Source organism: Stylophora pistillata, chromosome 7, assembly GCF_964205215.1.
Source record: "Stylophora pistillata chromosome 7, jaStyPist1.2, whole genome shotgun sequence".
Lineage (NCBI taxonomy): Eukaryota > Metazoa > Cnidaria > Anthozoa > Scleractinia > Pocilloporidae > Stylophora > Stylophora pistillata.
The window spans coordinates 33,470,717-33,483,216 of NC_142525.1; the positions used below are offsets into that span (position 1 = coordinate 33,470,717).

The 12,500-nt window shown below is 37.5% G+C and overlaps 2 protein-coding genes across 2 annotated transcripts; one reads left to right on the forward strand and one right to left on the reverse strand.

Moving 5' to 3' along the window:
• Nucleotides 1-2,980: 2,980 nt before the first annotated feature.
• On the reverse strand, nucleotides 2,981-6,579 carry LOC111339393 (uncharacterized). The gene is made up of 4 exons (XM_088726770.1): nucleotides 6,503-6,579; nucleotides 4,299-4,545; nucleotides 3,689-4,000; nucleotides 2,981-3,420 (listed from the first exon to the last, which is right to left on the reverse strand). The coding sequence occupies exons 3-4, from the start codon at nucleotides 3,986-3,988 to the stop codon at nucleotides 3,199-3,201; spliced, it is 522 nt and encodes a 173-aa protein (XP_088582896.1). The 5' UTR covers nucleotides 3,989-4,000; nucleotides 4,299-4,545; nucleotides 6,503-6,579; the 3' UTR covers nucleotides 2,981-3,198.
• A 3,594-nt stretch (nucleotides 6,580-10,173) lies between these two features.
• Nucleotides 10,174-11,642, forward strand: LOC148727521 (uncharacterized). Its single transcript, XM_088726774.1, has 3 exons — nucleotides 10,174-10,275; nucleotides 10,578-10,883; nucleotides 11,216-11,642. The coding sequence occupies exons 2-3, from the start codon at nucleotides 10,812-10,814 to the stop codon at nucleotides 11,435-11,437; spliced, it is 294 nt and encodes a 97-aa protein (XP_088582900.1). The 5' UTR covers nucleotides 10,174-10,275; nucleotides 10,578-10,811; the 3' UTR covers nucleotides 11,438-11,642.
• Nucleotides 11,643-12,500: the final 858 nt, after the last annotated feature.

Sequence of the window (12,500 nt, forward strand, 5' to 3'; positions counted from 1 at the left end):
ATTAAACATCATAACAAGTGCAAGAGTGAAAAGTCACTAATACCAGTTCATTAAAAAAGTCATTTAAGGCAAAAATGAACTTTGATATTACAACCCATTTCTACAATAGTTAGCTAATCCTTGAAGAATATCTTGATTACAGTTAAAATGCAAAATTTTCATTTTAACATACAATCAGTTGAAGCTGAAGTTGAATTTTGTGACATTTGACATTTCCCATAAGCATCAGGCTTAACCTCTCTTTTATTATTATTCAACAAGTAACTGCACGAGATCCAGCGCAAGCTCTGATTAGTCTGAAACCTACAATTCAGTGTACATTTCTATTGATATTACAAAAGCGATAGACTGTTCATCTTTTCAGTTTACTAGCAAAAACATACTAGGGGTGTTGGTCGCCCAAAGGGAGTGATCCACCACCTTTCTGCGCGCTTCTGCCACGAACGCGAAAAAGTGAAAGTGCTGTCTTCTGCTTTAAGACAGCACACAATAACTTTGTACCAGCCCTTATAAAAATACTTCGGTAACTGGCAAAGTTTCATTCAGTTGAGTGTCGTCTCAGCCTGTGTAAGTTTAGTTTCAAATTTGTGTGGGGACGTCCTAAGCATTTGAAGAACGGAAACGCAGCTTTTAAGCGGTCGTCTTCAGCTAAAATGTCACCACTCTTGGAAACAAGTCCTTTTTCAACCTAGAGAGAAAATTTCAAGCATGACAGTAAATACATCATTCGGTCTTTTTCTCTTTTTTTTTTTTTTTTTTTTTTAATAAAAACAACGACAAAATCGCTCTCTGACCTGATCTGTTCAAGGCTCATGTGCGCCATCTTAGATAATCCTTGTTGTTACGCATGCGTTCCTTAATTTCCGCTGGTTTGGCTATTTGGCGGGAAATCTGGTCCTTCTGGCCCTTCAACAAGACAAGAGCGCCTGCGATCATAGGACAGTTGGGAAGTGAAAACCCTTGGGGACCCCAGAGTTATATATTTATTTAAAAAAGAAACTCTATGTAAGGGATTATAAACTGTTTACGATCTCTTGGGTATTTTTGGGTGTATTTCCATATTGATTTCCAGCTGTCTCTGGAGAGAGCTTTTAGTTAGCCAAGTATGAGAAGATTGCTTCTCCCCCTATACCTTACGAGACTCCAAACAACACCTCTGCCACTTCATGTGGTAGTCCTTTTACAGCATTTGAGAGATCAGTTCTGCGCTTGTCATTGACGTGCTGTCTTCGACTTCTAAGAACTGAGGAAGTGAATACTCAAGTAGCCTGTCAATCAGAACTCCCCAGTTCAATGAGCCTCCAAGCTAAAACAGCTTGATAGAGATTGACGGCAAAATTCAATTTTAAAGAGACTAGGGTGTTTCATCGATTTGTTTGCCTTGGCATCATGTTAACTAATTTTAACCAAAATACTTGACTTACTATGTTGTCGTTTTAAGTTTTGCTTCGTGGAAATTTTGGCCAATCCTTGAAATAATGAATTTTGCTGTAATGCCGTCGATAACCGTTGACTTTCACGTCTCACCTTTGCGATACCGGTGCTGGCCTTTTTTCACTACTATCCAAGTAGTGTATCGCGCAGGTCATGGGTTCGAATCCCGTAGAGGCCTGAATTTTTTTCAGGCTGCTCAAGTAGTGTTCTTTACTGCGAAGATCGCTTTCATATTAATTACTATTTGTGTTTAGAACCGGTCGTTTCATTTTTGTTTTATCGAAGCTGGCAAATAACGATGGAGGATCTATAATTTGTTACTATCTTTTAAATGTAGTTAACAGGATAATGGAATCAAGGAAAACACGGCTTAAATATTTGCTCTTTGGTATATCAAAAGCCTCAGAGAAGCTTTAATAAGCCGATGACAAATGAATGAAGAATTTAGTTATTTTTTGCAATGAATTCTGACAAAAAACTGAGGCACTTATCATCCCTGTCTCTCTCTCTCCCTCTCTCCTTCCCTCCCTCCCTCCCTCCTTCCTTCTCTCCCTCTCTCTCTCTCTCTCCCTCCCTTCTCTTCTTTATCACTTGGCCTATGTTCTGCACAACTTTGGTAAAGGTAGGCGTGGCACTGGTAACTGGACCCTGGACCTTCTGATTATGTTGACGAGAGCAGAGTACGAAATGGCGGTTTTATACTAACTTTGTGTCCATTACTTTGTGTGACAAGTACTACAGTAAGGGGTAATGTTTTCAATGTAAACCATTTTATGGAGGCGGGAAAAATGGATATCATAATCACTGAACTTGTTTTGACAAACATTGTTGATTTGCGTTGTTGTCTTTAATTCTTAAGTTATGCTCAGTCGAAATGCGGCTACTCCTTCAAAGTAACAACACATTCATTGGGTGAGATCAAATCGGTTTCGCCCAAAAAAGCTCTTTCTTTATAAAAAAGAGAAATTTTGCCAACCTTTAGAGGTAAGCTTCTTTTATTTCAATCGTCTCTAATGAGACGGAAGTTTGGCCATTTTGGCCACTGGTGGCCGTATGGGCATTTGGGCCTCTATTGGTGTTTGGTAATTTTAGCCACAAGTGGTGTCGGGGCATTTTTGCCACCAGTGGATTACAATGGGGAATACCCTGATGTGTAAAACAAAAGACTGACAAAAATGGAATAGCTATTGAATAAGAAAATTATTCTTAATTACTGGTTGAGTGTTAACCTATAGTCACTACATTCTTGAATCACCTTTTTCTTGTGGAACAGGGTACTCATAAATATGTGGGATGGGCCAGCACAAGGCATATGCAGTCTGAACTGCGTATTTTCGTTAAGGCAATTTAAATGATATTCATTTTTCTTCATGACCTGCTGGATAAATATTTAAAATTGCAAGCTTTTCTACCTCTTCCTTTCAAGACGTTGCCTTGGTCCATTTGAAAATCTGAATTGTATATTACATAAGACATCTACTTGGCGAGCTTACATATGTTTTGCTTAAAAGGAACCTTCTACTTCGTGACCGGAAAAATGTTAGCCTTCAGCAACAAGCTTCATTTATTTGTATCGTATCTTTTGACTTAAAGTACAAAGTTACATTGACAAAATCTTGTTTAACAAAAATATTCATCAATCAAAATTAGCAACGAGGCTAAGACAAAAAAAACAAAACAAAACAAACAGAACAAACAGGTTAATAGAGCAAAAAAAGGTAATTGCTACGAAATGCAAGCAAAAAGCTGGTCAGACTGGTCATCTCATTTCTTGCGGAAGCTCTGAAGTCGGTCGTTAGGGAAACTCATCGCTCCCGGATTTACACACCACTTGCCTCCATCCAGTTGCTGTTGCAGACCCTGATAGTTGGGTTTGGTGAAGATGGCAAAGTTTTGGTTCTGGGACAACACGATGACAGAGGAAACTCCTCCGGATCTCCCGCTTGGGAAATAGGGGTTCACATCTGAGCAGCTTTCTTCAAACCACTGCATGAAAAATTTGAAAAGAAAGCGCTCAAATAAAATGAGGAGAAACTTTTAAATGTTACTTCTTTCATATTAGCATGAAGACTCGTTTTCAGGCCCTCTTAACAAAAGTTTCGAATTTGGTTAAACCCTACATTTATAACATGGTTTTTAAATACTCTGAATATTCATTCAAGATTTTGGGGGCGAACGGAGCTACCGGTGGGAATCGTAATACAACAGAAAGCGTGAGCTATTGATCATTGAAAAGCTTATAGGCTCTCAATACCTTCCTTTCTCCACCGTAGTTACTGTGCTCGAACAGAATGATTCCTTCTACTTGGTCCTCAAGGAGATACATGGAGCCATTCACACATGAGATGTTTACATCTGCTCCAGGCTGGAGAACCTTGTGGTTAGATGGACCAGCACCAAATTCTCTGTCGTTGTAGTTTGCATGAGTGTAGAGGATCCAAGTTCCTGAGGTAACCACGGCTCTTGTGAATTCAACACCATCTCCCTTTAGGTTCTTGTTTGAATCCGCAAACTCCTGGCTCAGACCTTGTGAGTTGTACAACTTGATAGACATGATGGATTAAACCTGGAATAGATTTACATGAAAATATCTCAACAAATGTAAATGCGTTTACCATGACTGACTACTTCGTTTTCAAATCATACAGGTCCCATTTTTGTACAGACGAGGCTTTCAGGTTGAACATCCGTCAGATCTCTTATTTAAAACTTCGAGATATGGGTGGTCAAAGAATGCAACAATTTTGAACTTGCCAAATCAACCTGTCTTGTTAAGGCGTATTTAAGAAACGTGACACTGAGATTGTGTCTCCAAATGGTAGGCTACTAGGTTTGCAGCTACCTTTGTAAATGATTTTTCTTACCTTTATTTTCCAAGCGCAATTCCGGGAAGACAATTTCTTTTTGACGTATTACGAGATTCCAAAAGGCACCTTTGCCACTGTATGTGGAAGTCTTCTTATAGCAGTTTACAGATCATTACTGCGCATGTCATGGACGTGATGTCCACGACTTTCAGGAAGGAAATAAAGCTCCAATAGCCTGTCAATAGCCAGATTAATAGGCCCCTCAAGACATTCAATTGCCGAAGACCAAGTTCAAAGGCCACTCCTAGACAGAATCAAAACAGCTTGAAATAAATTGCCAGCAGTCCCCATGAAAATCACCGGATAAAAAAAAGTCTGACAACTGGCGTTTTACAAGTTATTCCTCAAAGAAACATTTTTAACAAGATGCTTCCTGATATGCTTTTTGGTTAGTGAAGCTGAAAACGGTTGACCATCACATGACGTCAACGTCGCAAAATGGATATTTGAACTGTTTGTGAGTCACAGGATGGGAACAAACACTCAAATAACCTCTCATAGACCACTTTCATAAATGGCTGCGGGATTAATATTCTTTTGTTTAAATTTAAATTAACCCTTAACCGCACATATGTCGAATTTTGAAAATGGGTAGAAAGTTTCTCCCTTAAACAATTCGATGGAACCTCTAACCTTTAATAAGTATGAATAAATTAATCAAGGGAATGTTATGGCAAAATGAATTAAAATTTTTTGGCACTATCCTGCCTGATTTTCTCAAAAGCAGTGAAGACTGGAAACGGCAAACCCGAAATGTCAACGTCATCTTTAACCTCTCTATTGTTATTTTTGGAACGGAAGTTGCTTTTGTCTCCTGGTCATTGTGAAACCAAATTAAAGATCATTAAAGTTAGTTGGTAATTATTACGACATATGTGCGGTTTTTGCCTAATTGAATATGTACACTTTTGTGTTGCTTTCTGCGGTCACCGTAAACATAAAAGCTATCTTGCAAAACAAGACTTTTTCCAAGTGGTAAATTCGACTTGTGAGCTTTAATTGTTTGACATTCTGACAGGTTTGGACTTATTCGAACAATTAAATTATTTCTACTATTCTAAAAGAAATTCTGATTGGGATAAAGCTAACATGTTAATGTTGTTTTGAAAATAACACGGAATGCGTGGGAAAATTGATGTCTCCTGTATTGTAACTGAATGAATAAAGAAGCATTCATTGTGCTCTGTTCTGTTGTAAAACACTTAACAAGCGGTTAGAGCACTCAAGAAATAGCTACACTAGAATGTAAACGTAATTTGCCCACGGTATCAGTCATCCCCTAAGAGCTAGGCAAATATCACGCGATATTTGTACTCCAGAAATATCCGCGAAATTCGCCCGCACTGAAATAATAAGTTGGTATGTTGGATAATAAATCACTTATTCGAAGTTTTGTTGTGTTGTATCGCTGAGTATTAATACTCGTTATTTGTATTTTGACTCGCCCTACGGGCTTGCCACAATACGGCACAACTCGTAAAAATACTCTTGGATGATTGCTGCACACGCTGTAGCCTCTGCTCCTCTTGAATTTTATATATTATTTATCACAAATACCGTAATTAGTTAACTATACCGTAATTAGTTAACTATAGATTTTCTCTTAGTTATAATATATATACTACTGTAAATAGCTCCCAGTCTTTTTTCTTTTTTAGTGTCCCCAAATTAGTAAGGGATTTTTCCCTAGCTAGACGGCTCTTGACACTCAATAAAGTTTTACTACTACTACTACTACTACTACTACTACTACTACTACTACTACTACTACTACTACTACTACTACTACTACTACTTCTACTACTACTACTACTACTACTACTACTACTACTGCTGCTGCTGCTGCTGCTACTACTACTGCTGCTACTACTACTACTACTACTACCACTACTACTGCTACTACTACTACTACTACTACTACTACTACTACTACTGCTGCTGCTGCTGCTACTACTACTACTTCTACTGCTGCTGCTGCTGCTGCTGCTGCTGCTACTACTACTACTACTACTACTACTACTACTACTACTACTACTACTACTACCACTACCACAGGCAGCCCAAGCTCACTACTAGAAAAGCGGACGTGACTCTTACCGTGTTGCGCAACGTTTTATATTTACAAAGGTTTGCATGGGATGTTATCGGTTTGCCTTAAAAGAGAGGGAAAAATGTCTTGTTTTGAAATAAAATGGACTTACCTTATTGCCTTGTTGTTTTTTGTTTGTTGATTCCTAGCATCTCAGGCCATTTTAAAGCGTTTTCGGCGAGTTAGTGCTATGTTGGTGTTCAACTGTTGAACACCAACATAGCGCTAACTCGTTAAAAAATATATAAAAAAAAAATTTGTAAAAAAAAAAATATATAAAATATATATATAAAATTCAAGAGAAGCAGAGGCTACAGCGTGAGCAGCAATCATCCAAGAGTATTTTTACGAGTTGTGACGTATTGTGAAAAGCCCGTAGGGCGAGTCAAAATACAAACAACGAGTATTAATACTCAGCGATACAGCACAACAAAACTTCGAATAAGTGATTTATTATCCAATATACCAAATTATTATTTCAGTTCGGGCGAATTTCGCGGATATTTCTGGAGTACAAATATCGCGTGATATTTACCTAGCTCTTAGAGAGGACTGATACCGTGGGTAAATTACGTTTTCATTCTAGTGTAGCTATTTTTTGAGTGCTGTAACCGCTTCCTAAGTGTTTTACAATAGAACAGAGCATAATGAATGCTTCTTTATTCATTCAGTTACAATACAAGAGACATCAATTTTCCCACGCATTCCGTGTTATTTTCAAAACAACATTAACATGTTAGCTTTATGCTAATCAGAATTTCTTTTAGAATAGTAGAAAGAATTTAATTGTTTGAATAAGTCCAAACCAGTCAGAATGTCAAACCATTAAAGCTCACAGGTCGAATTTACCACTTGGGAAAAGTCTTGTTTTGCAAGATAGCTTTTATGTTTACGGTGACCGCAGGAAGCAACACAAAAATGTGCATATTCAATTAGGCAAAAACCGCACATATCGAATTTTGAAAATGGGTAGAAAGTTTCTCCCTTAAACAATTCGATGGAACCTCTAACCTTTAATAAGTATGAATAAATTAATCAAGGGAATGTTATGGCAAAATGAATTAAAATTTTTTGGCACTATCCTGCCTGATTTTCTCAAAAGCAGTGAAGACTGGAAACGGCAAACCCGAAATGTCAACGTCATCTTTAACCTCTCTATTGTTATTTTTGGAACGGAAGTTGCTTTTGTCTCCTGGTCATTGTGAAACCAAATTAAAGATCATTAAAGTTAGTTGGTAATTATTACGACATATGTGCGGTTTTTGCCTAATTGAATATGTACACTTTTGTGTTGCTTTCTGCGGTCACCGTAAACATAAAAGCTATCTTGCAAAACAAGACTTTTTCCAAGTGGTAAATTCGACTTGTGAGCTTTAATTGTTTGACATTCTGACAGGTTTGGACTTATTCGAACAATTAAATTATTTCTACTATTCTAAAAGAAATTCTGATTGGGATAAAGCTAACATGTTAATGTTGTTTTGAAAATAACACGGAATGCGTGGGAAAATTGATGTCTCCTGTATTGTAACTGAATGAATAAAGAAGCATTCATTGTGCTCTGTTCTGTTGTAAAACACTTAACAAGCGGTTAGAGCACTCAAGAAATAGCTACACTAGAATGTAAACGTAATTTGCCCACGGTATCAGTCATCCCCTAAGAGCTAGGCAAATATCACGCGATATTTGTACTCCAGAAATATCCGCGAAATTCGCCCGCACTGAAATAATAAGTTGGTATGTTGGATAATAAATCACTTATTCGAAGTTTTGTTGTGTTGTATCGCTGAGTATTAATACTCGTTATTTGTATTTTGACTCGCCCTACGGGCTTGCCACAATACGGCACAACTCGTAAAAATACTCTTGGATGATTGCTGCACACGCTGTAGCCTCTGCTCCTCTTGAATTTTATATATTATTTATCACAAATACCGTAATTAGTTAACTATACCGTAATTAGTTAACTATAGATTTTCTCTTAGTTATAATATATATATACTACTGTAAATAGCTCCCAGTCTTTTTTCTTTTTTAGTGTCCCCAAATTAGTAAGGGATTTTTCCCTAGCTAGACGGCTCTTGACACTCAATAAAGTTTTACTACTACTACTACTACTACTACTACTACTACTACTACTACTACTACTACTACTACTACTACTACCACTACTACTACTACTACTACTACTACTACTACTACTACTACTACTACTGCTGCTGCTGCTGCTGCTGCTGCTACTACTACTGCTGCTACTACTACTACTACTACTACTACTACCACTACTACTGCTACTACTACTACTACTACTACTACTACTACTACTACTACTACTGCTGCTGCTGCTGCTACTACTACTACTTCTACTGCTGCTGCTGCTGCTGCTGCTGCTACTACTACTACTACTACTACTACTACCACTACCACAGGCAGCCCAAGCTCACTACTAGAAAAGCGGACGTGACTCTTACCGTGTTGCGCAACGTTTTATATTTACAAAGGTTTGCATGGGATGTTATCGGTTTGCCTTAAAAGAGAGGGAAAAATGTCTTGTTTTGAAATAAAATGGACTTACCTTATTGCCTTGTTGTTTTTTGTTTGTTGATTCCTAGCATCTCAGGCCATTTTAAAGCGTTTTCGGCGAGTTAGTGCTATGTTGGTGTTCAACTGTTGAACACCAACATAGCGCTAACTCGTTAAAAAGTATATAAAAAAAAAATTTGTAAAAAAAAATATATATAAAAAATATATATAAAATTCAAGAGAAGCAGAGGCTACAGCGTGAGCAGCAATCATCCAAGAGTATTTTTACGAGTTGTGACGTATTGTGAAAAGCCCGTAGGGCGAGTCAAAATACAAACAACGAGTATTAATACTCAGCGATACAGCACAACAAAACTTCGAATAAGTGATTTATTATCCAATATACCAAATTATTATTTCAGTTCGGGCGAATTTCGCGGATATTTCTGGAGTACAAATATCGCGTGATATTTACCTAGCTCTTAGAGAGGACTGATACCGTGGGTAAATTACGTTTTCATTCTAGTGTAGCTATTTTTTGAGTGCTGTAACCGCTTCCTAAGTGTTTTACAATAGAACAGAGCATAATGAATGCTTCTTTATTCATTCAGTTACAATACAAGAGACATCAATTTTCCCACGCATTCCGTGTTATTTTCAAAACAACATTAACATGTTAGCTTTATGCTAATCAGAATTTCTTTTAGAATAGTAGAAAGAATTTAATTGTTTGAATAAGTCCAAACCAGTCAGAATGTCAAACCATTAAAGCTCACAGGTCGAATTTACCACTTGGGAAAAGTCTTGTTTTGCAAGATAGCTTTTATGTTTACGGTGACCGCAGGAAGCAACACAAAAATGTGCATATTCAATTAGGCAAAAACCGCACATATCGAATTTTGAAAATGGGTAGAAAGTTTCTCCCTTAAACAATTCGATGGAACCTCTAACCTTTAATAAGTATGAATAAATTAATCAAGGGAATGTTATGGCAAAATGAATTAAAATTTTTTGGCACTATCCTGCCTGATTTTCTCAAAAGCAGTGAAGACTGGAAACGGCAAACCTGAAATGTCAACGTCATCTTTAACCTCTCTATTATCATTTTTGGAACGGAAGTTGCTTTTGTCTCCTGGTCATTGTGAAACTAAATTAAAGATCATGAAAGTTAGTTGGTAATTATTTATTGTTTTTGCCTAATGGAATATTGGAGTTTTTTTTCTTCCTGAAAGTCGTGGACAGCACGTCCGTGACATGCGCAGATCTGGTCTTAGAAATGCCATAAAAGGAATCGTGGCAACGATGTCATCTGGAGTCTCGTAAGACATCAAGAAAAAGTTGTATTACCCTTGGAAAACAAAGGTAAGAAAAATTATTTACAAAGATAGCTGGAAACCAGTAGCCTATCTTTTGCTAACTCACACAATATGAGTTGTAAGTTTTCTCAAGCTTTTTCGAGGTTAAAAAGGTTGATCTGGCAAATTCAAAATTGTTTCCCTCCTTGACCGCTCATATCTCGATGTTTTAGTAGGAAATGCTGTCGGATATTTAACCTCAAAACTCGTCAGTACAAAAATGGGACTCGATTGATTTGAAGGCGGAGTAATCAGTCATAGTAAATACATTTACTTCTGTTGTGACATTTTCATGTAAATCTATTCCAGGTTTGATCCATCATGTCCATAAAGTTGTTCACCTCAGATGGTCTGAGCCAGGAGTTTGCGGATTCAGTCACGAACCTGCAAAAGGATGGCGTTCATTTCAAAAGAGCCGTTGTTACCTCAGGAACTTGGATCTTCTACGCCCATAAATTATAGAATGACGGAAAAGCTGGTCTAGCTGACTACAAGGTTCTCCAACCCGGAGCAAATGAAGACATCTCATGTGTGAATGGCTCCATGTATCTCCTTGAAGACCAAGTGGAAGGAATCATTCTGTTCGAGCACAGTAACTACGGCGGAGAAAGGAAGGTAATGAGAACCTATAAACTTTTCAATGATCATTATAATAGCTCACGCTTTCAGTTGTATAACGATTCCCGCCGGTAGCTCCGCCTCGCTCCCTATCTGTTAGATCTCTCTTCGCAGGTGGTGAGCGAATATTTAGGGAATTTAAAAAATTCCCTAAATAAGGACTTCAGCAAATTCAAAACTCTTCTTAAAGGGCACTCATGAAAGTGAGATTGTTTGTTTCCGAAAACAAACCTTTAAAGGTTAGATTTTAGATTAAAATAAGTACCTCATGAAAGTTGCTCTTCATTTTATCTGAGTGCTATCCTATCCTTTTCAAAATTTTCATGCAGTGGTTTGAAGAAAGTTGCTCAGATGTGAACCCCTATTTCCAAAGCGGGAGAAGCGCAGGGGTTTCCTCAGCCATCGTGTTATCCAAGAACCAGCAATTTGCCATCTTCGCCAGTTCCAACTATAAGGGTCTGCAACAGCAACTTGATGGAGGCAAGTGGTATGTGAATCCAAACGCCATGAAATTCCCCAACGATCAACTGCAGAGCTTCCGCAAGATATGAGATAACCAATCTGACAGGCTCTATGCTTTCATTTCTTAGAAAATTTTTCTCTTTTTTCTTTTGTTTATTCTTTGCTTGTTTCTTGTTTTGGCCTCATTGCTAACCTTTGAGTGCTGAAGATTTTGTAAAACAAAACTTTTCAGTTCAGCATAGTACTTTGAATCATTGATACGATTTAAATAAAAGAAGCTTGTTGTTAAGTTAAGGTTGGCATTTTTCTTTCGAGCACAGTAAAAAGAAAAAGTAAGTAAAAAGAAAAGTAAGTAAAAAGAAAAGCTCAATACTTTTCATACTGCAAGGACATACGTTAAGACATCTAAAATATTTGCAAAAGGATGATTTCAAATTGGCAAGAGGGATGTAGAAATACATCCAAAAATGGTTGCCCGTAGCTTCAGGTGGATTTCCTATGGAAATAAAAATTGATGTAATCTTGGGTAAGGTACAGTTTTTTTTTTTTTCGCCCACAAAGACCATTCTTTGGATTACTGGCACTACAAGCTCTACAATTGCTTTTGTAGAAACCTCTTACCTCAATATAATTATTTCGATTTTTATTTTTATGACATGTTTTCATACTGTACCTTCCGCGTTGTTATCCCTTAGCCACCCATTATCTACCTGATCTGCCTCTGTGCCCTGCTCAAGGAAAGGCAAGTTCTGATCTGAAACGGAAATATCTTCAATTTCAATGCTTTTCGTACCGCAGGGGTATACGTGAGGACATCTAAGATATTTGCAAAAGGGTGATTTTAAATTGGCAAGAGGAATGTAGAAATACATCCAAAAGATGGTTTCCTCTGGCTTCATGTGGACTTCGTAAAACTGGACATAGTCTTCGAAACATCGATTGTTTTTATTGTCAGAACTCAACAAAGTTCTGAGGTAAAACGCCAGGATTTGATTCTCTCTTTTCTTCTTTGTACTTTGATAAATAAAGCACGTTGCTTCACCCAATCAGAACACTCGTAAGATCGAGTCCTAATCAACATGATCAAAATGTAAAATTTATTCGATATTTGGACATCTAGCTACAGCAACTGCTCCTCAGGCGTGACAGCTT

Coding starts and splice junctions, on each gene's coding strand:
- LOC111339393 (XM_088726770.1), bottom strand. CDS start 3,988: ATGTCTATCAAGTTGTACAACTCACAAGGTCTGAGCCAGGAGTTTGCG. Junction 3,421..3,688: donor ACTACGGTGGAGAAAGGAAG/GTATTGAGAGCC, acceptor TTTTTCATGCAG/TGGTTTGAAGAAAGCTGCTC.
- LOC148727521 (XM_088726774.1), top strand. CDS start 10,812: ATGTATCTCCTTGAAGACCAAGTGGAAGGAATCATTCTGTTCGAGCAC. Junction 10,884..11,215: donor ACTACGGCGGAGAAAGGAAG/GTAATGAGAACC, acceptor ATTTTCATGCAG/TGGTTTGAAGAAAGTTGCTC.